This window comes from Macrotis lagotis, chromosome 1, assembly GCF_037893015.1.
Source record: "Macrotis lagotis isolate mMagLag1 chromosome 1, bilby.v1.9.chrom.fasta, whole genome shotgun sequence".
In the NCBI taxonomy this organism is placed as follows: domain Eukaryota; kingdom Metazoa; phylum Chordata; class Mammalia; order Peramelemorphia; family Peramelidae; genus Macrotis; species Macrotis lagotis.
In genome coordinates this window covers 308,117,746-308,139,641 of record NC_133658.1, presented here as the reverse complement: position 1 = coordinate 308,139,641, position 21,896 = coordinate 308,117,746, and the positions used below count along the sequence as shown (strand labels likewise).

General features: G+C 33.9%; 1 protein-coding gene and 1 pseudogene across 1 annotated transcript in view; both read right to left on the bottom strand.

Annotated features, from left to right (window-relative positions):
- Positions 1-268: 268 nt before the first annotated feature.
- On the bottom strand, positions 269-369 carry LOC141510630 (U6 spliceosomal RNA; annotated as a pseudogene).
- Positions 370-10,009: 9,640 nt separating this feature from the next.
- LOC141495228 (uncharacterized) overlaps positions 10,010-21,896 on the bottom strand; it is a 186,638-nt gene continuing 174,751 nt past the window's right edge. Inside the window, exons 10-14 of the mRNA XM_074196368.1 lie at positions 17,299-17,498; positions 15,383-15,658; positions 14,187-14,390; positions 11,796-11,936; positions 10,010-10,334 (exon numbers count right to left, since the gene is read on the bottom strand). Of these exons, the coding sequence (XP_074052469.1) occupies positions 10,285-10,334; positions 11,796-11,936; positions 14,187-14,390; positions 15,383-15,658; positions 17,299-17,498 (871 nt within the window). The 3' untranslated portion in view covers positions 10,010-10,284. The remainder of the gene's footprint in view (positions 10,335-11,795; positions 11,937-14,186; positions 14,391-15,382; positions 15,659-17,298; positions 17,499-21,896) is intronic.

Here is a 21,896-nt window from a genome sequence, read left to right as displayed (position 1 = left end):
GATCTCAGACATTTAACACTTACTAGCTTTGTGACCTTGGGCAAGTCACATCCAGGACCATCTCCAGTTGTCCTCATTCATATCTGACCATTGGACCCAGATAGCTCTGGAGAAGTGAGGCTGGTGACTTAGCATAGTCTTCCCTCATCAAATTCAATTCACAAGTATGTCATGCTATCACCTCCCTATTGTCATGGACTTCTTTGAGAATGAAAGACAAACAACAGCAGCCAGAAAGACTGTCTTATTATCAATACTTCAGGAATTTACATGTCATCAATGCTTCACAAATTTGCGTGTCATCCTTGCTGAGGGGCCATGCTAATCTTTGTATCGTTCTGAAGCAAGCACTGTGTCTATTACTAAACACAAGAATCAGTCTCATGACAAGATTCCTGAAGGTTTGAGTGCCCTTCCTACAAGTCACTGTCTGAAGGGAGCTTAGTTCAAAGGTCTAACTGAACCAAATAGAGAATTCAAATCAATCAAAACTTGAAAGATATTAAGAAAAAAATCAGGATATCAAAAGTAACTTTTGCAACCTTAGACCAATGTGTAGTCATTTCATTCTTACTAGAGCAGAGCTACCCTCCAAATAAATAAGAAGCTAAAGTTACAATCCAATAAAATAGCAAAGTACCAAAGGTTGATTAAATAAGGAAGAGAGAAGTAGAGGGGTGGGGTTAGGAAAACAATTCACTTACCTTTTACACTTTTTCAGGAAGTCTATCATTTGCAAATGAGTATAAAGTGAGTATAAAATCCTCTAATTCAAATTATTTTTGTTTTACACCCACAAATCAAATTTAGGGAAATAAAAATATCAGGCAACCATATCTTTTTTAAAAAGGGGAGCCTAGTTCCTTTTAATATAATTTCTGCCACTTTACTGGTACCTTGATCTCCCAATACTTGATAATAATCAGTTATAAATTAGCACAGAAAATACTAAAATTAAAAAAATGAGTGGCCAGCACTATGGATATTAAACAAATTTATTCTACAAATAAATCATGTGTAAACTTTTGCTCAGCAGTTGTTTTAAAAATAGGTCAGTAAGCAAACTCAGCAAATGAAATAACTGCTAAATGAAATATAAGTCTTTAGGCTTATTTTTCACATCTTTGAAGATATGTTGATAAAATATTTCTACATTAAGGAAGATCCTGACCCCACCTTGGCTATTAACCAACAAATATTTATTGAGTACTATTATGTGTAAGGTATCATCTGAAGAACAAATTTACTCAAGGTTAATCTTTAATATCCTTGAGTCCCTTTGTCCTAAACTTTTGGTCATCTCAGCCTTGGCAAATCTACCTAACTAAACAAGTAATGAATAAATTTACCTTTTCACAAAACTAAAGAGCAATAGAAACATGACTGTGTTCCCTTTGTCTACAGGAAGCTTATAGACTAATTGAGTAAAAAGACTGCAAAATGTTCCATTAAGGGCAGAAACCATAACTTTTTAAATCCTTGTATTTCATCCACTCCCCCACCCTTAGAAAACACAAAACCAAAAACTCTGATTAGACATATAGCTAGCTCTCTTAGATTTCTCAGGCAAGTTACTAGAAAACTGTCTAGAATAAAAGTCTCTTATTTTCTCTTCTAATTTTCTTTTTTAAACCATAGCAATCTGACTTATAAAGTTTTTAATTTAACCCAATTACTGTGTCACTACTAATGATCACTTTTTCTCAAATCCTTTTTTATGAGGGTGTGGTACAAGTTTTCTTCTTAAATGGTTTCCCCCTCTGGATTTTCACAATACTACTCACTCCTGGCCTAACCACTCCTTTTTCTATTGCTGGCTCACTCATCATCCATAAAATCCAAAACTGAGTACTCCTCCAAGTCTTATTCTTGAGTCCTTCCCTTTTCTCTTTGACAGTCTTAGGAACTCCCATAGATTTACTGAAGACCTCTAGGCAGATGATTAAAGTTCTGTATCTCCAGCCTCTTCTCTAAGGTTCAGTTCCACATTATCAACTGCTCAATTGTTATATAAAACTCAACATTTCCCAAAATAGAAAACAAGATCTTTCCTTCAAACCTTCCTCTTTCAGATCTCCTCACTTCTGTTTGAAGATGTTGCCACTGGTCTCACCTCTCTTGCCTTGGCAATTATCTCTCCCATTGCAGTTCATTTCTACACAGCTGACAAAGTGATTTTACTTATGCCTATATCTGACTTCACTTCCCTACTTGGTTAATGACTCACTCTTGCCTCTATGAACAAATACAAATTCCAGCTTAGGTTAATTCTTTTTTAGGTGTTTTTTTTTGTAAGGGGGTTAAATGACTTGCCCAAGGCCACACAGCTAGGTAATTATTATCCAGCTTGGTTTTTAAAGCCCCTCATAACCTAGCTCCAGTCTACCTTGGTTTAAATTTTTCCTCCAAGGCAATTGTGACTTGCATAGGGTCACACAGCTAGTGTGTAAAGTATCTGAGGCTGGATTTGAACACATGTCCTCCTGACTTCAGGGTCTGTGCTCTATCCATCATGCTACCTAGTTGCCCCTTCAATTTTGACCATAAACTCTAAAATCAATCCAAATTAGGATCTCTGTTCTTCACGCAGGGAAGCAAGCAGGGGGGGTACAGCAGATGGAGTGCCAGACCTGGAGTCAAGATCTGAGTTCAAATCTGTTCTAAGACATTTAGCTGTGTAACCTCAGGCAAGTCAGTGTTTGCCTCGGTTTCCTCATCTGTAAAAGTGAACCAGAGGGGCAGCTAGGTGGCACAGTAGATAGAGCACTAGCCCTGGAGTCAGGAGTACCTGAGTTCAAATCTTACCTCAGATACTTAATAATTACCTAGCTGTGTGGACTTGGGCAAGCCACTTAACCCCACTGCCTTGCAAAAACTAAAAAAAAAAAGAACCAGAGAAGGAAATGGCAAATCACTCAAGTATATTTACTAAGAAACCACTCTAGTGCACTTGCCAAGCAAACCCCCAAATAGGTCCAGAAGAGCTGGCCTCAATGAAAAGAACTGAACAAGATAAAAATGAATTTCCCTCCTCATATAACTCAGTCCTTCATTTCCTTTCTGACACAGCTCAAGTATCTCCTTAATGAAGTATTTTCTGATTCTCTAGTCAGCAAGTACCCTCCCTATCCTGAATTTATTTTTTAAAATATTCTTTTATATTTAGATATACCTATTTTCCATGTTAGCATGTTTCCTTCTTCTCTATTACCTAGCATAGTGCCTTGGACATAGTAGGTACTTACTTAATAAATGTTTGTATCCAGAGCAGGACTTTGCAACATAAAGTGCCTAATGATGGAATTTTTAAAGTAACAGTAAGTGATAGAAAATATTTAGTGCTTTATTGTCAAATAAATATAATTGTAATGTTTTCAGTATAGAAGACTTACCACCATTTGGTCTTTGGTTTTCAGGGAACTGGGACTCGAAGGAAAGATAAGATCTAAATCTAGAGATCTATATATTCAGAGGTATTCATTAGCATTTCAAAATGTCTCTATACCCAAGGCCTAAACAATAAGGTAATCCCTTCTTCCTAGCTTCTCTGGTCAGGAGTGACTAAAGATGTTAGAATCATGAGATAGACTTGAAAAGGACCCTTAAATGTAATCTAGTTCATTTTTAGATGATTCTATAATTACCTAAGTTCTAAGATATCTAATGGTGAGCTGAGCCACTTAACTTCATCAAAAGCAATTTATATTTTTTCCTTCACATTACTTATACTTTAACAAAACTTTATGGCTTTAGGAATATGTGATCACAATTTAAAATTAAGCATGACAAAATATACTAATATGATATAACTAACTTCTGAAGGTGGTAAATAAATATGAGAATTAAAAACTTCAATCAGCTTATTATTACAAATGCCCCCTTCAAAGTTACAAAGCTTTCATAGACTAAAACAATCAAGTAATCATTCTGTTATAAAACTTACAGAGATGTTTTCTTTCACAATATGACTATTGCTAGTCTTCTCAATGATGGAAGATGGGGGGGAGAATTTGGAACTCTTAGGTTTTAAAAGTAAATGTTAAAAATTGCTTTTACATGTATCTGAGAGAAAATAAAAATTTAAAAAGAAAAAGACTGGTTAAAAAATCCATTAGTTTTTGAGGGGTGAAACTTCCCCCAAAAGGTCCTAAAGAAATGTTACAATCCAAAGACTACAACCTTACTCTATCACACATTCTTTTGACATAGATGAAGTCTAAGAATTTCTTTCCAGAATGCTTTTAAGAGCATAAAATTAAACACATTAGGATTATCAATTAACTAAGTACATTGAAATAGTCATAAAAATGTTTTAAAATGGGGGCAACTAGGTGGCACAGTGGATAGAGTCCTGGAGTCAGGACCCAAGTTCAAATTTGAGCTCAGAAACTTAATAACTGCCTAGCTGTATGACCTTGGGCATGTCACTCAACCCCATTGCCTTAAATAAAAATTTTTTTAAATATTTTAAAAAACAAATTTGTGCCATAGTAAAAAAAATTGCTTCTTTAAAAACATACAAAATAATGACAAAAATGTTAATCATAGGTAAATTAAATTATAGACAAATTAAAGTTAAATTTCATTTTTGTTTTTGTAAGACAAATCAAATCTGTAAAGTTAACAAATTAAGTTCCTTCAACTGAAAAACTTATCTCATTCCTACAGTTGAAAAATATCTGCCATGGAAGCCAACAAATTGGACAAAATAATGTTTTACATGGCTACCAAGAATAGGTTTGCTTTTTCTTTTAGAAAAAGTAAAAGAACTTTTGCCTTTAGTTAAAACAAGCACTTTAAGATTTGTCCTCTTGAGAATCAGTAAACTTGTGCCTGGTAAAAAAGTATTTCATACAAATGCAATGTTTTAGGGGCGGCTAGGTGGCGTAGTGGATAAAGCACCAGCCCTGGAGTCAGGAGTACCTGGGTTCAAATCTGGTCTCAGACACTTAATAATTACCTAGCTGTGTGGCCTTGGGCAAGCCACTTAACCCCGCTTGCCTTACAAAAAAAAAAACCCCTAAAAAAAACCCCTAAAAAAATTGCAATGTTTCCAAACCTAATTTTGATAAAGTGGGTGATGTTTACAATTGTTAACAAATCTTCAGAGGTTGTTAGAGGACACTGAGAAGTATCTACAGTTTCATCTAGTTGTGAACAGAAGGACTGCCAATTCCTCAATGCCTTGTTTCAAAATGTTAAAAGAAATATCAGTAAGGGGATAAAGAATTACATCATTCAACCACAGATCCATTGGTGGACAAGATTTTCCCAGCTTCACAAATCATTTCAACCATTTCTAGTGCATAGGACTTGATTAAAAAGTATCTCTGGGGCAGCTCAGTGAAGCAGGGGATAGAGTATTGGCCCTAGTCAGGAGGACCTGGGTTCAAATCCAACCTCAGACACTTAATAATTACTAAGCTCTGTGACTTTGGGCAAGTACCAAAAAAAAAAAAATTTCCAATGAAGGCAGGAAGAAAACCACTTCTTCTGTTTGGCTAGCCAGCTAAGGCTATTTCACAAAAAAGGGTTTTTTGGTGAAAAGGCAAGTCCAAATTTTAGAAGTATCCCAACTCTTTTGATGTGAATTTTCTTTGAATGAAAAGACCTGTATTTTTAGATGTTTTTTCAGGATAGAAAAACTGAGCTACTTTTTGGTTAGGCTTTTTTCTTATTTTAGCGCTTCACAAAACCAGTGGCCTTTATGCTTCATTATGTTTAACTTGATTAATTTTTTATTTTATTTTATTCATTTATTTATTTATTTTTTGGGGTTTTTGCATTAGCGCTTCACAAAACCAGTGGCCTTTATGCTTCATTATGTTTAACTTGATTAATTTTTTATTTTATTTTATTCGTTTATTTATTTTTTTTTAGGTTTTGCAAGGCAAATGGGGTTAAGTGGCTTGCCCAAGGCCACACAGTTAGGTCATTATTAAGTGTCTGAGGCCGGATTTGAATTCAGGTACTCCTGACTCCAGGGCCGGTACTCTATCCACTGTGCCACCTAACTGTCCTGATTAATGGGTTTTTTAAAAATAAATTTATTTTTCCAAATACATGCAAAGATAGTTTTCAATATTCATTTTCTTGGAAAGATTTTGAGTTCCACATTTTTCTTTCTCCCTGCTTTCCCTCCCCTCCTCCCCTTGGCAGCTAAGGTATCACAGCAGATAGAGTCAGGATATCCTAAATTCAAATTCAGACTCAGACACTTGATATTTATTAGCTGTGTGATCTGGGGCAAGTCACTTAACTCCATTGTCTTGCAAAAAAAAAAAGTTGATGCCACCTTATAAGTTAAGAATTCACATTTGAACCACCCAATTTTGCACACTTTTTAATAAATAACTCATATTCTGCAAATAACTGTTCAATAGGAATGCAAAGCACCATAGATGATGTCTGGGTTGCTAATGTAAGAATATTTACTGTTTGGTGGCTGAACTACTCAGTTAAGTGCAGAGCTGCCCATTATAGCTATCCTGAAGAAGTATCCATAGCCAAGAAGACTGAAATCACATGTAGTCTAATGGCAGATCTAACAACAGTAATTTTGAAGCAGTAATAAGCATAAATTATGAGATATCTCAAGTTATCGGTAACAACTATAATGGAACATGAAAAAATCTGTGACTTCTATTGGTGACAGTCATCACAGTTGCTAATTCTACTAAGGTTTATTGGCTACACATATGATCAGAGGAAATGTTACACTTTAGGCAAAGGTTAGTGAAAATAAATAAGTAATTTCTTTATCAATCAAGTCTACAGAATCTTTGAAATCTATATACTAAAGATACAGGAATCCCCAAATTAAAAAGGCCTGCCCTAAACAGAAGATCTGCTTAAACTTGCTCTCTCTCCTATCCCCCAAGATAGTGAACAGAAGTTTTTTAATAGGATTGAGTTAAAACACCCATGGATATGCTATGCAAATACATTTAACCATGTAGGAAAGAAAAGTGCTGGAAAAGTGGCCAACTTCAAAAAGTTCTCTGAAAGACAGTAATAGAAATGAAATTGTTGGGAGTGCTGGGAAGAATCACGAAGAAATAAAAATAAAACAGTGATGATAAAGATAGCTAAAACATATTAACTTAAAATAAAAAATTTTAAAGCTTTCATATAAAACTCTTTTTCACTGTTTGATACATTGTCTATTATCCACATATGTGCATATGGATAGATTACACAAATCAAAAATTAGGCAGGTCTAGAATTAAACAAAACAAGCTCTGGCTTTAACTACAAAACTCTTTTAATGACCCTAAACTTCTCCTTGAAACAAAGGGCAATTAAAAAAACAAACAAAAAAAACAAATTAATAGTCTAACAGTAACACTGTATGCCTGTGAGAAATGGCACACTTATATCACCAAAAAATTTAAATGGTCACCTATCCCTCAAAGGGCAGCAGAGAGCAAATGGTAGTTCTGATTCGTTTTAATTCCTAACAAACAAGGAATTACAAAGAGCCAGATCAAAGAATATCACTAAATAAATATATGTTTAGGATATTTTAAATTCTTAAAAAAAATGAGCTGGTTATGTGTGAAAACAAGGATAACCAAAGAACAAACCCATATGCTCAACTGATAGTCTCACAAGAGAGAGTAAGATGAACTAATGCTGAGTGAAATGAGCAGAACCAGAGGAACATTATACTCATTATCAGCAACATTATGAGATGAAGTAGAATCCTACAAGATTTTTGATAGAAAAATGACATCCACATCCAGAGGAAAAAACTATGGAGTCTGAATGCAGTATACTAAGTTCATTTTTTAAAACTTTTTTCCCCTTTCTCTTGATTTTTTTATTCTTAAATTCTAATCCTTCTTTCATGTGACTAAAGTGGACATACATTAAACATAATTATTGTATAAGTAAAACCTATATCAGATTACTCACCATGGGAAAGGGGAAAGGTGGTAGAAAAATGTGATACTCAAAAGCTTGCAAAAGACTGGATGTTGAAAATTATCTTTGCATGTAACTGAAAAAAATAACCAAATAATAAAAAAATTTTATAAAGAGAGAGAGAGAGAGAGAGAGAGAGAGAGAGAGAGAGAGAGAGAGAGGTCAGTTTTCGACTCATTGGGCAGACCTTCAGGGGTGAATTTACAGGGTACAAAGACAAAGGTCTAAAAGGCAAGCATCTATATTTTTTGAGTGAATATCCACATAGATGAGATAATCTAATTTTTTTAGTTTTAATTTTGTTCTTTGCTTTTACCCTTCAAAAGAGACATATGTAACCCATATGTGAAGATAGCCCATATTCAGACCAATGCCACTGTTACTTGGCACAAGTAAAAATCATTCTCACCCTCAAAAGTAAAACAGTATTCCTAACCAAACCAACCTGCAGATGTAACAACACTATAAACTCTAGAAAGAAATTAAATCTCAACAATATTCAGTTAAATTCTCATTCAAAGTCCAAAGAAGGGATATTATATAGTCTAAAATGAACTTTAGCAAATAAAAATTATCTTCTGGATCATCAAAAATTAAATGATATTCAATCTTCCTTCAATGTTAACATTTTATTCTTTATTGAAATTTTATTAAAACTGTCTATATATGTGATATATATATATATATATATATATATATATATATATAATATGATCTTTTTGATTAACAAAACCAGTTAATTACATTAGATGAATAGGAATCTATTTTCAAATACTTTTCTGAATCACGTATTTAAAAAAAATCAAGGGATGAAAATGTACTAGTTCTCCACTTGTTAATTAATAATAGTTCTGTTTGGTCACTTAAGACTTTGTGGAAATGTTCCTTGGGGCACAGTAAATGTTTTCAATGTTAATATGACTTTTGACACCAATATTGAGTTTTATTCTCAACTATTTCTCAAACACAGAAAATCATTCAACATTTTTATTTGTTGAAACTAAATTACTGAGTATTCAAAACTGGCTCAAAACCTTACACTATATATAACCTATATCAGATTATTCTCTGTTATGGGGAGGGGATAGGGAAGGGAGGTGGTTAGAAAAATGTGGAACTCAAAATCTTATAAAAAATGCATGCTGTAAAATAGCTTTACATGTAATTGAGGGAAAAAAACCCTTATACTACTGTAATTGGAAATTACAGATAAAAAATGCTTTCACCAAATATATTTATTTTCAAAATCTTAACAGAAGTTACTGCTACAATCTAATTCTACTAAATTATTTAAATGAATATAGGAAAATAAATTCTTTTTTTCCCAGTAGATGCTAGTGATTCATTCAGCAACTTAAAGTGTGAAAGTTGATGTATATTTCTGTGGAAAGGCTAAATTACTTTGAAGGAATAACTCCTCTGGAAGATGACTGGCACTTTGAAAGGAACCTGGGAAAAGTGTTTTGGCATCTAACAATCCTTGAAAATGAGTGACTGATATAGGAGGAGTGGCAAGAATTTTGAGTTTTCTCCACATGATACTACATTCTTTAACAGTCAGTCACTTCATAACTCAAGAGTGTTATTTTGGGAGGTGTACCACACAAGATATAATCTGTCCTTCCTAAGATGACAGAAGACTTCATCACATCAACAGAATCTGTATTCAAGTTCTAAGAACTTTCAGTCCAGACATAATATCTCATATTTTAATGAAGAAAATGACAAAAATTTAATGTAAAAAGTGCTTCCAACATAAGAATAGACATCTGGTAAAGACAAGTAAACACTGGTATTACAGTTTAATCAAAGAGAGAGGCAGGTCCCAGACAGAAGAAAAACAACTACTTTTTATTCAAGTTTAGAAAAGACAGCTATCCTTTTAGCTGATTTTTCCCTCTCATTCCCATTTCAATACAAAAATTCCCATTATGGACCACCCCCACCCTTATACAACCCCTCCCATTTAAATCAAAAAAGGTTGACTAGCTTGTTCAATTGCTACTGAACAAGAAGCTTCTTCCTTCCCCATATATTCCCCTAATAGATGAAATCTAACCACTGTTTAAAAATGAGCAAGGGGTTATGTAAAACAAGGAATTTATTGTGTAATATATGTAATGGAACAACTTAAAGGTCCAACATATCTACAACACTGACTTTTCACAAACATCTAGCTTGTGACAGTCTCCCCAAATTAAAAAAAAAAATTCCCATGGGAATGTAGATTATAACAGAAAGTATGCTGCAGTAAAGTTTCTTGCCTGATACAAAGACATTACCGATGAAAGAAAGAGGACACCATCTGCTTGGAATGCCTTGCCATTTTCCTCCCAGCCCATTTGAGGTTTCCTTAGTTCAAAAAGGTTTGGGTTTAGCTGCCCGTTGAGGTTGTACTGTTTGCACTGCTAGGAAGCAAAAAGACACAATTACTGCAACATTGGTACTTCTCTAACTTCCAGATCTCACATCATCATTTTATCTGCTTCTCAACACCACCAAAGATAAGTTGCCCCAATATTGTAGGCTCTAATAGATTCATATGCAATTAGATGCAATGACCAAGCCAGGCTCTGGAGAAAAGCTGAAAAAAATTCACCTTCCTCCCTTCTTTGCAAAATTGGGGACTATGGATGTGATAATATTGTATATATGTATGCTCAGATATGGTAGATATCTGAGTGGGACTGGTTTTGATGAACTGATTTTTCTCCTTTAAAAAATTCTGTTTTACAAGTTACTTAAAATCTGTATCCATAGTTTTACATTTCCCTAGCTAATTCAAATCCTTTACTTCCTTCTAGACCAACTTCCTCTATAAACTACTTTTAAAAAACTTTTTTCTGAATTTCTGCAGTCCTTTTATTACCTTTAAGTCTTCGCTCCACTTCCCTAGTGCCAGTTTGCTTGTAAGCTATCTATTCTAATGTGGATAGTATGAGAGTAATGAGATAGGACAAAATGAAAATTCAGCACTTTTTTGAAAGGAAAAATGTTGTGAAAATAATTTATTATTATTATTATTATTATTATTATTATTATTATTATTATTATTATTATTTAACTTCAACATTGAGGAATATGATGAAAATATATAAGACCAACCTATTTCAATTAGTTTGCTAGACAAATGTCTCATAAAGTCAACAATTCTTACAATGTGCAAAGTAATAGACAATTTTGATGACATTCTATCATGGTCATCAAGAACTGATAATAGAAATGGTCTCTTTAGCCATTTCCTTTGATCAACTTCAGCTCTAGGCAATCTTTTCCCTCATCATCTAATAGAAAAAGTCCGGTCTTCCTGAATATTAGAAAGATTTAGAGATAACAGTTTTGTCAATGACAACTAGATGACACAGTGAATGTGACTTCCTGGGAATGGAAGTCACAAAAAGTGGGAGAATAAATCCTGCTTCACCTATTTAGTATCTGAATGACATTAGGCAAGTCACATAAAACTCTCTCTCAGCCTCAATTTACTTTGTTGCAAAACAAGGGAATTAGACTCAATGTTTCCAACTGTTCTAAATCTATGATCCTATATTATTTTGATTACAGAAAGAGGGAGATAGTGAGCATAATTACTGTATGTTCTGCTCCATACTACTATTTTTAAGTACATACTTTTATTCTGAAACCACAATTACCTAGGTGTTAGAAGAAATCTAGCTTTTTTGGTTCAACAGGACACTTGAAAATAATCTTAAAATGGTAATTCAGTGTCAGAACAAAGGCCTGTATTATAAAACCATGAAATAGACAAGAAGAACTATAGAGTATGCTTATTAGGAAATGGCTATTAAAGCATTTTGGTACCAATAATATTTGTGCCCTCTATATATGATATCTGTAACATAACTCACCTACTGGTGTTGGCAAAAGGGCAGGTTTCTCCCACATCTTTGGACGTTTTACAGGCTGGTGTGGTGCATATCCAAGGAGACCAGGTCTTTTGGAGGGTACTGCTAAGAGGGGAGGAGGTTTACCCTTGGGCCCAGAATGTCCTAGAGTTATATGAAATAAAAAGCAACAAATGGATAAGATTCTTATCAGGAACAATTTACTTAATTAATAAAGTAGACATCTCTGAAAATGCATGCCCCGTTGGCTCATTTCCCCAGATTACTCTTTCAAAATGACTCTTTGCAAGATCTGCTAAGTACCTTCTAGTCTAATTGGCAGTCCAAACCAGATCAAAATGTAATTGTGAAATATTTTAGTAATAAATAAAAATGAAATAGAAAACGGGTAGTGGTAATATGTAGGTTGTTAATTCAAAGTGCACCTGCAGAGATTCTCATGTCTGGTTTGGTAGCCTATTTGAGTTTGACATGATTGGTCCTCCTCCTAAGTCACTTCATTCTAAGATGTCAACTACTGATCTAGAATTAAAAATTCTGTTTCTCTACTTATAAGGTAACTGAAAACCCTAGCACTTTATCTATATCTTGCATCAAAAGACATAAGAAAATTCCTTTTTCTTTTATTTTCCCCAATTACATGTAAAGATAGTTTTCAACATTTATTTTTTTATAAAGTTTCTGATACTGAGTGAACAGAACCAAAAGAACACTGTACACATTAATAACAACATTATAAGATGATCAACTATGAAGGATGCAGCTCCTCTCAGTAGTTCCAAGATCAAAAACAACCCTGAGAGACCTGCTACTGGCAATAAAATCCAGTCAGAGAAAAAACTATAGAGTTTGAATGCAAAGCAAAACAAATACTATGTTCACTTTTTTTAAAACTTTAAAATAGTTTTTCCTTTCTTTCTCATAGTTTTTCCTTTCTCCTTAGTTCTAAGTCCTCTTTCACAACATGAATAACATGGGAAATATCCCTTAAACACAACTGTTCAAGTACAGCTTTTACCAGATTATCTGCCACCATGAGGAGGGGCCCTGTGGGAAGGGAGGGTGGTAGGAAAATGTGGAACTCATAAATTTGCAAATGGATGAATACGGATGAAACTGCCTTGGTGTGTAATTGGAAAAATAAAATAATTTCAATTGAACAAAAAAGATTTTGAGTTCCACAGGGAGAAGATTCTCAGAGAATTCCATATAACCATGTTAGGTAGCTCTAAATTGGGCTTAAGCATCCAAGAAATACAACAGAATCATGTAACACCTAAACAGAAACACAAGACTGCAATAAAGACTTCTGTCAACAATAATGGTGAATGTGTCATTAAGAGTACATAACTATAAGACTAAAGTAGCCTGAGTTTTTCTACTTGGACTTGTTCAGAATGATGAATTAGATATAAATGTGACACTCATATTAAAAGCTTCTGGCTAAAATTAAAATTTTTTTTGCTAAAGATTCAAGACCAAAATAAAAAGAGTAAAGAGTATTTATTTTGAATTTTGTTTTCACTAGAAGCAAATGACAGAAAATTACTGATATCAACTTAAAGAAAAATGGTTACAACATATAAACAGAAATGACTTTGTAAGGAATGGCAATGGAATGCAAAGTAATAAATTAGCTTTTTAGAAGTGTCCTATCCCTAGATGAGCATCCCTACCTCACTAATTACAGACTATTTAAATTACACTGTTGACCTTTCTTTAGGTTTTCAATTATATTTTATAACTCAAACGTGTTCATGAAATATTAACTTCATCTCAAAAATTCAAACAGCAGAACAAGAGAATGAAAATAGACATATAGTTCATTTTAACTTAGCACTAAAAACTATGCCTCAAGAATGCTAAAACAATCAGGAAATTGTTGGGAGAGTATAAGTCACTGTCAATACGTTGAATCTGTTTCCATCAAGTATCATCACCTTCAGTCTTAACCCGGAAGAGACTTGGGCAATTCAAATTTGACATGAAAGGGACATATGAAAGAGTTCATATGACATGCTCTCTCTTCATTCAGAAGACTTTGAACAAACAGAAACCTAATTAGAAGTACAAATCTTCCCCAACTAGGGGCCAAGACTGCAGGCAACTTCACATCTGTTTAAAATATTATAGAGAATAAAGCAAGTGTCATGACTCTCTGTTCTCTCAAGGGAGAACTCACAGGACAGCTAAATAGCTCAGGAGTCTCACCTTTTTCCCTTTAGTCTGACTCATCTAGGTGAATTTTTTTTCAAACAGAATTTGCCAATTTAATTGAGTTTATTTTTATTTTTAATAGATATAGCAAAATTCAATGACTACACATTTCCTAGAACCAAAGAAAAAACTGGAATGATCTTAAGACAGTACTTCTGAGGAATGGACAGCACTGACCTGGTGTTGGAAGGAGTCCTCCAGGCCTGTCACCTAATAAAGGAGGTTTAACTGGAGGAAGGAGAGGCTGGCCCTGGAAGGAGTTCCTACCAGGGGTTGGAAGAAGAGGAGGTGGTTTGCCCATAGTATGAGATCTTGGCATCAAATTAGCTTCAATCAAAGCATTCACAACTGCAGTTGAAGTATCTGGTGTCTCAATAAAACCTAAGAAAAGAAATCAAAGTCAGCAGGAATCTAGGATATAGGGCAACACAACTGAACAGAAAATAATATGATAGAATTTTGCTGTTCTAGAGATGTTCCATGAAATTTAAGAATATTATTTTAAATACCAATCTGCAGTTTATAGCTATAAAGGAAAATCTTAAAGTGTTCCAATGCCAAGTTACTATACCATTTCTTAGGCCCTGAGATCTTTATAATTATCTTTAAAATACTGTCTAACTCAATCTACATTGAATCAAGATTGAGCTGCTCATCAGACCCTTCTGTTGAACTTGCATAATAAGAGAAAAACAGAATACACTGGAATAAACTGCTCAAAGTATGTAAATATTTCATTATACACAGTTCAAATACGAACCTAAAGTGAACACTGGCATTTGAGTAGAAAAACTCAGATCTTTGCTTTGACACTAATGGGGAAGTTACTTAGATTTTAAGCTTCAGTTTGCTCACCTGCCAAATAATTATTGCCATATCTAACTCACAAAGCTGTGAGAGCAAAAGAACTGAGAAAAATTGAGTATTAGATAAGTGTGAGTTATTTTTAGAAGAAGTCATTCCAAATTCATATTTATAAAGGAAATTATAAGTCTAAATTGATATTATAAACATATTGATTATAAAGAGTATATTTCTTACCAAATACCTATTCAAGTTAATCTTTTTTTTTTTGGCAAGGCAATAGGGTTAAGTGACTTGCCCAAAGTCAAACAGCTAGGCAATGCATAAGAGTTAGAAGTCGCATTTGAACTCAGGCCCTCCTGACTCCAGGGCAGAGGCTCTGTGCCACCTAGCTCAAGTTAATCTTTAAGACTAAAGGTCTGAACAAAAAAGACTATCACTTCATAAAGGTGTCTCCTTTTTTACTCTCTGAGGATACTAAGGTTTTTTTGACATGATGGCATACAGAATAGGGTTTTATCTCAAAAGATGAACTTTTTTTAGTTTTGGAGAAGGAAATATGTGAATACCTTCCAATTCCTCTTTCCTGGTCTTCAGGTAGTCACTGATGGTGTTCAACTCCTCCTGATACAAATGTTTTCCTTCACTTAGGAGGAAGAGAAGATGTTTGATCCCCAAAGGCACAGAGTAACTTTCACAGAGGTCCCGTTCTAAGTAGTCATCTACCAGATCAGCTGCTTTTTGTGAAATTCCAGCACCCTCTTGCTGTTCCCGTTCAGCCAAAATAGTCCCAAATTCCTTAGCTACTAGAGCCAATGCATCCTCCAAGGGCATATGGCGATGTACTTAGAAAAGAAAAACATCCAGCTTGATCAATCTTTAAACTTTGGTTACATTATGAAATTTTTATGAAGTATTAGGCAGCACAGAATATTAAAAAGAACACTAGAGTTAGAGGCAAAAAAATCTTATTTTCAAATCTAAGCTTTAACACTTAAAAATCATAGGACTATGGACAAGTCAGTTCCCTTCTTTCAGTCTAAACAAGTCTCAATTAAACAAACATTTATCAGGAGCCTACTATTTCAGGCCCCCATTTTTTTATCTGTAAAATGAGATGAATAATACTTTTACTATCTCCCTCAGAGGATCTTTGTAAGCAGAGTGTTTTATTCAGTTTGTGGCCTCAGGAATAGAAAAGGACGGATCTGAGTCAAGAAGAATTAAGAATCTAGCCAAAAAAGCATCATTTCCTTCCTACCATATGTTTGGAACAGTAATGTCTGTACAACAACACATCTACAAGTATCTCTGCTTGTGTTCCTTGTTCCTACCCATGCCTCTACCCGCACCATTGACTACACAATTTAGCCTATAGGTTTTACATCAGAGTAATTATAATGCAGTTCACAATGATATGAATTGGTATTGGATTTTAGGGTAATTATTTTCCAATGTAAACTTGTTTTTTTCTAAAAAAACAACAACAACAAAGTATTATAACATTTTCTTATTAAAGGGATAATGTCATAACAAATACCCTAATTTTCTGTTCAGATTAAATTCTAATTTTACATTCAAACATTTTCACCCCAGCTGACTGAAATGAGAAGTAATGACAAGCAAGATTCACATAAATGTGAATCAATGTTTTTAGAAAAAAATTAATTTGAGAACAAAAAGGATTTTTTTTGACAGACTTGCCATTCAGAAGGATACAGTTTAAAAATAAAAGCTTTTCTGATTGAGAGGATGATGTCAATCATAACTATACGGACATATAACTGCATTTATCTATATCTATTAAAGAGATAAAGTCAACCCTTATTTATGAATCATTACAACTAGGGATGATTAGAATAATTCAGGAGTTATGGAGGAGGAGCATGGATTGGAATAAGGATGGACAGAAGGAACTAAGATTTAAGTTGGCCAAGAGCATTGTGGAGAGGGCAAAAAGGTTAGCAAGTCTGACAGAGATGGCTAGAGCAAATAATGGCTAAGTGGAATTATTATCAAATGCAATTATTCTAAGAGGCTATTTAAGGGTCAGAATGCTAAATTTGAAAATGTGGCTGAAAGGAATATTTAAGACAAGTTACTATGGACTGGATATCTGGAGCCATTTATGAAGAAACAAGGATAGATTATAGAACCTAAATTCATTGAGTCACATAAAAAGTTATGATGCCTCTTCATATCACCTCACAGAATACAATAAAGTACCCTGGGGTACAAGAAAACGATGTTAAATTGTCTCTAAATGGAAACATTTTTTGTTTTGTTTTTTAGGGTTTTTTTGCAAGGCAAATGGGGTTAAGTGGCTTGCCCAAGGCCACACAGCTAGGTAATTAATAAGTGTCTGAGACCGGATTTGAACCCAGGCACTCCTGACTCCAGGGCTAGCACTTTTTCCACTGCGCCACCTAGCCGCCCCTAAATGGAAAGATTTTTAAGAAGCATGTCTAGTAGAAATTAAACTCACTTGTGATAGACTTGTGAAGTGAAATTACGGTGCAAGAAGAGAGTGCCACATTGGACTGTTCAACAAGAATACAAAAGGGAGAACCATCATTTTTCACTTCCTGAAGTGCGCAGGTGAGACTTGCCTCTGACGTCAGATAAATCATTTCCACCACAAGTCCATGGTCTTGCAAACGATGACCTATGCTTACCGCATAGTCCCTTAAAGAAAAATTGAAAATTCAAGGTTACTTTAAAACAGTCACAACCAAGAATCATTACGTGGATAATGTGTTTGCTTGTTAGTTATTAACAGAGAAATAAACGTCAGGCTATGTCAGATGACAAAGAGGCACTTGCTGTGTTCCTTTATCTTCTCACAAGCACAAAACACTCAGAGGGGCTCTCTGAAAAAGGAAATTTTGTATCAGAATCCTCAAATGTTTACAAATATTAGGCAACTTTTTTTTTAGATTTTTCAAGGCAATGGGGTTAAGTGGCTTGCCCAAGGCCACACGGCTAGGTAATTATTAAGTGTCTGAGGCCGGATTTGAACTCAGGTACGCTGACTCCAAGGCCAGTGCTCTATCCACTGTGCCACCTAGCAGTCCCTATTAGGCAACATTTTAAGGGAAAAATGTGTCTTACTAAAGTCATGTTTTCCTTTGTCATGTTATTAACACCCAAAGGAAATAATGTATGTGAAGGGTTCCTATACTGGATTGCTTGCCATATTGGAGAGGAGGTAAGAGAGGGAGGGAGAGAGAAAAATTTGGAACTCAAAATCTTATAACAAATGAATGTTGAAAACTTTCATCACACATAATTTGAAAAAATAATTATTTTCAGAAAACCAAACCAAGAATATTACATTCAGAACAATGCTATTAAATGGCATATAAAGAGAATGATTATATTTTAGAATATATATTTAGAATATATATATATATATATTACCTAGATTCTAAAGAGATTATGCTTGAGTTTGATATAAAGGGATTATGATTATTATCACTTGGTCATGTAGATCAAGCAAAATCATGTAAATATACTTGTACATTACCATACCTTTTCAAAATGGAATTATTAATGTAACTAAAGATACCTCAGAAAGAATTAAAAGTCAGTAAAGAAAAGAAAAAACTGAAGAGATCAATATAACAGTTGTGTTAAGGGAAAGAACCAATTCTTATCTAATTTCTAAGATATTCTTATACTTGCTGCAATTAGCACCTTGGAGATAATTCACTCCTGCAAAATTAATAGCATTGTTCTGAATGTAATATTCTTGGTTTCGTTTTGTGTAAGTAGTATCTCATTTTTTTCAAATTGCATGTGATCATAGTTTTCAACATTCATTTGCTATAAGATTTTGAGTTCCAAATTTTTCTCTTTCCCTCCCCTCTCTTGTTTCCTCCCCAACATGGAAAGCAATCCAATACAGGTTACATGTGTGCAATAATGTCAAACATATTTCCAAGAGTTATGTTGTGAAACAAGAAAATAGAACAAAAATGAAAAACCACAATCCCTCCCCCCAAATAAAAATGAAAATAATATGCTTTCATCTGCATTCAGACTCCATAGTTCTTTCTCTAGATGTAGATAATATTTTCCATTATGAGTCTTTTGGAATTGTCTTGAATCACTGTACTGCTGAGAAGGGGTAAATCTATCATAATCATCATTTAATGTTGCTGTTATTGTGCACAATATTCTCCTGGTTCTGCTTACTTCAGTCAGCAGCAGATCATTTAAGTCTTTTGAGGTTTTTCTGAAATCCATCTGCTCATCAATTCATATAGCACAATAGCATTCCATTATATTCACCTACCACAATTTGTCCAGGCATTTCACAAGGGATATGCATTCCCTTGATTCCAAATTGCCATCATAAAAAGAGCTTCTATAATCAGTTTATATTATATGTAAGTTCTTTTCCCTTTTTTAATGATCTCTTTGGGATACTGATTTAGTAGTGGTATTGCTGGTTCAAAAGGTGTTCACAGTTCAATTGCCCTTTGGGTACTTCCAAACTGATTCTGAGAAGAGACACAAAAACTGACTTCTCAATGCAGAAACCATGCAATATAAAAATAAGGAATATAAAAAATGTACATTAATTTCCTGATGAAAAGCAATGAGCAAATATGCAAAATGAGACAACATTTTTGGATGCAGTGAAGAGGGCAATTTGTTTTACTTAACTATAAATATTTGTTGGAAGAATTTTGCTTTTTCTTTACTTTTTACACAAGGATGAGAGAGGAAGAAAGAGAAAGGAGGGAGAAAAAAGAACTGTTGATAACTGAAAAAGAAAAGAAAATTTAAAAGAAACTTCAATAAAAATAATTTCTCAATGGTGGATAATTCATAAAAGTTCACCTGACAGAAGAAATCTTCATGTTTAAAGTTCCTACCAATTATACAAAATTTATTTGAAAATAATTCATTAGAGTATGTTTAACTCAGATTAAACTGATTGACTTCTTTCTATTTAGGCCCAAATGTTTTTCCCACAATGAAAAATATTTTACATTACATTACTTCCCACAGTAAGGAGCCAACTGCAGAATGGCAGAGGACTTCCTAAGCTGCCTCTGAAGAGGCTCATCCACCATGGTATCTTAATCCATGGCAAAATGCCAGCACTGCAAAACATCAGGCAAAGCAAAGATAAAATCTGAAGAGCTTTTTTAAAAAGCCACTCCTGACAGAGGGAAAGAAAAGTAATCTCCAATATACCTCTCCAATATCTGACAAAGTACTAGAATTAAATACCAGTAGGTCTGTTTCTTCAGATAGGAAAGAATCAAAAATATCAATGCTATCTCAGATGAAGCAGCTGGATTCTCAATTTTAAATGCAGTGAAGGTAGCTTTAAGCCAAAATTTTTAACACCGACCATTCTGAGGAAGTTAATCTATTCTAAGAATGATGCAATGAATCTGGTCTGTATTATTAGTGGTGCAATTGAGCTTGGAGTGGAGACACTGAATTCTAGGGAAATGCTTAAGTTATGGTGTACATTGATTCTTCAATGCCTCTGGTTCTGAGTTCAACATTAAGAATATATTATTGGGGGGGGCAGCTAGGTAGCGCAGTGGATAGAGCACCAGCCCTGGAGTCAGGAGCACCTGAGTTCAAATCCAGCCTCAGACCCTTAATAATGACCTAGCTGTGTGGCCTTGGGCAAGCCACTTAACCCCATTTGCCTTACAAAAACATAAAAAGAATATATTATGGAGGAGGAGCGGCGGCGGTGGAAAAAAAAAGAATATATTATTACAAATGTACATATACAATGTTCAATAGATTGTTCTCTGCTGGGAGGAGGAGGGTGGGAACAGAGGGTAGAAGAAAATTATGTAACTTATAAATATGCAAGTGGATGAAATGTTTAAAAATTTTCATAACATGTAAAATAAAAATAAATTTTAAAAGTGACAGTTCAGTCACCTTCATTCATACCAAAGTCAAAAAACAGGATTGAAAATGAAATTAAATAGGCAAAGTTAAAATTTGTTTTAATGCATATCATAAATCTTAAAAAAAAGAACATATTGTTAAATGAATCCAGACCACATATTCATTTTTCTAGTAATAAAATATGAAGTTCTATAATCCCCTAATGTTTAGGTCTATTTGAATATTATTTAATGTAAATAATCCAACCAAGTAAGTTCAAAGTGAGATGGAGCTTTGAATTTGCTTTCAAAAAGTCTAACTTAAAAAAAAATTAAATTATTATTATTATTATTAAAGTGATGGAGAATTCTATAAAGGGGTCAAATAGAAGAAACAAGAGTATTAAGTCTATTTACATAGAAAAGACATTCATATTGATGGTAGAATTGTGAACTGATCTAATCTTTCTGGAGAGCAATTGGGAATTATGCCCAAAGGGAAATAAAACAGTATATACTATTGATCCAGTCATATTACTACTAGATCTGTATCCTAAAGGGATCACAAAAAAAGGATTAAAAAATTAACATGTATAATATTTTCCATCAGTCTTCATCTTTAATTTCCTTTCTCTGCTTTACTCATCGCTAGTTTATGGATGAGGGCCTTATTTGACTCAAAGAAAGATTTTGGAAGAAGACTGAGAACAGTTTTTTTCCCCCCTTTAAGTATCTGAAGGACTTCACTTATAAGTACATGGGAATCTGGAGTTTTTTCCTTCAAGCTTTCATTAATATGTCTTCTAAAATTTTGTTTCCTGAAATTTCTTTTATTATTTCACTTCCAAAATCTTGGGATTTTTTTTAATGTTTGCAAATATTCACCCCTTTCATTTAAGTGTTTGGTTTGTTGGATATATAATAGCTATAATAGCTTCTGTTATTCTGATATTTTTATTTTAAATTTGTTGGGAATACTCTCATTTTTAACTTTAGAAATTTGCTTTCCTTCTCTTTGCCTCTTTGTCTTCCCTCTTGTCTCCTCCATTCTCTCTCTCTCTCTCTCTCTCTCTCTCTCTCTCTCTCTCTCTCTCTCTCTCTCCTCTACTCCCCCCCAATTAATTTTCAAAATGTTTATTTTTTTTTTATTTGGTGGTTATCAAGTCACTAAACTTGTTGGTTCTCTGATTATACAAACTGTTACTAGTCAATT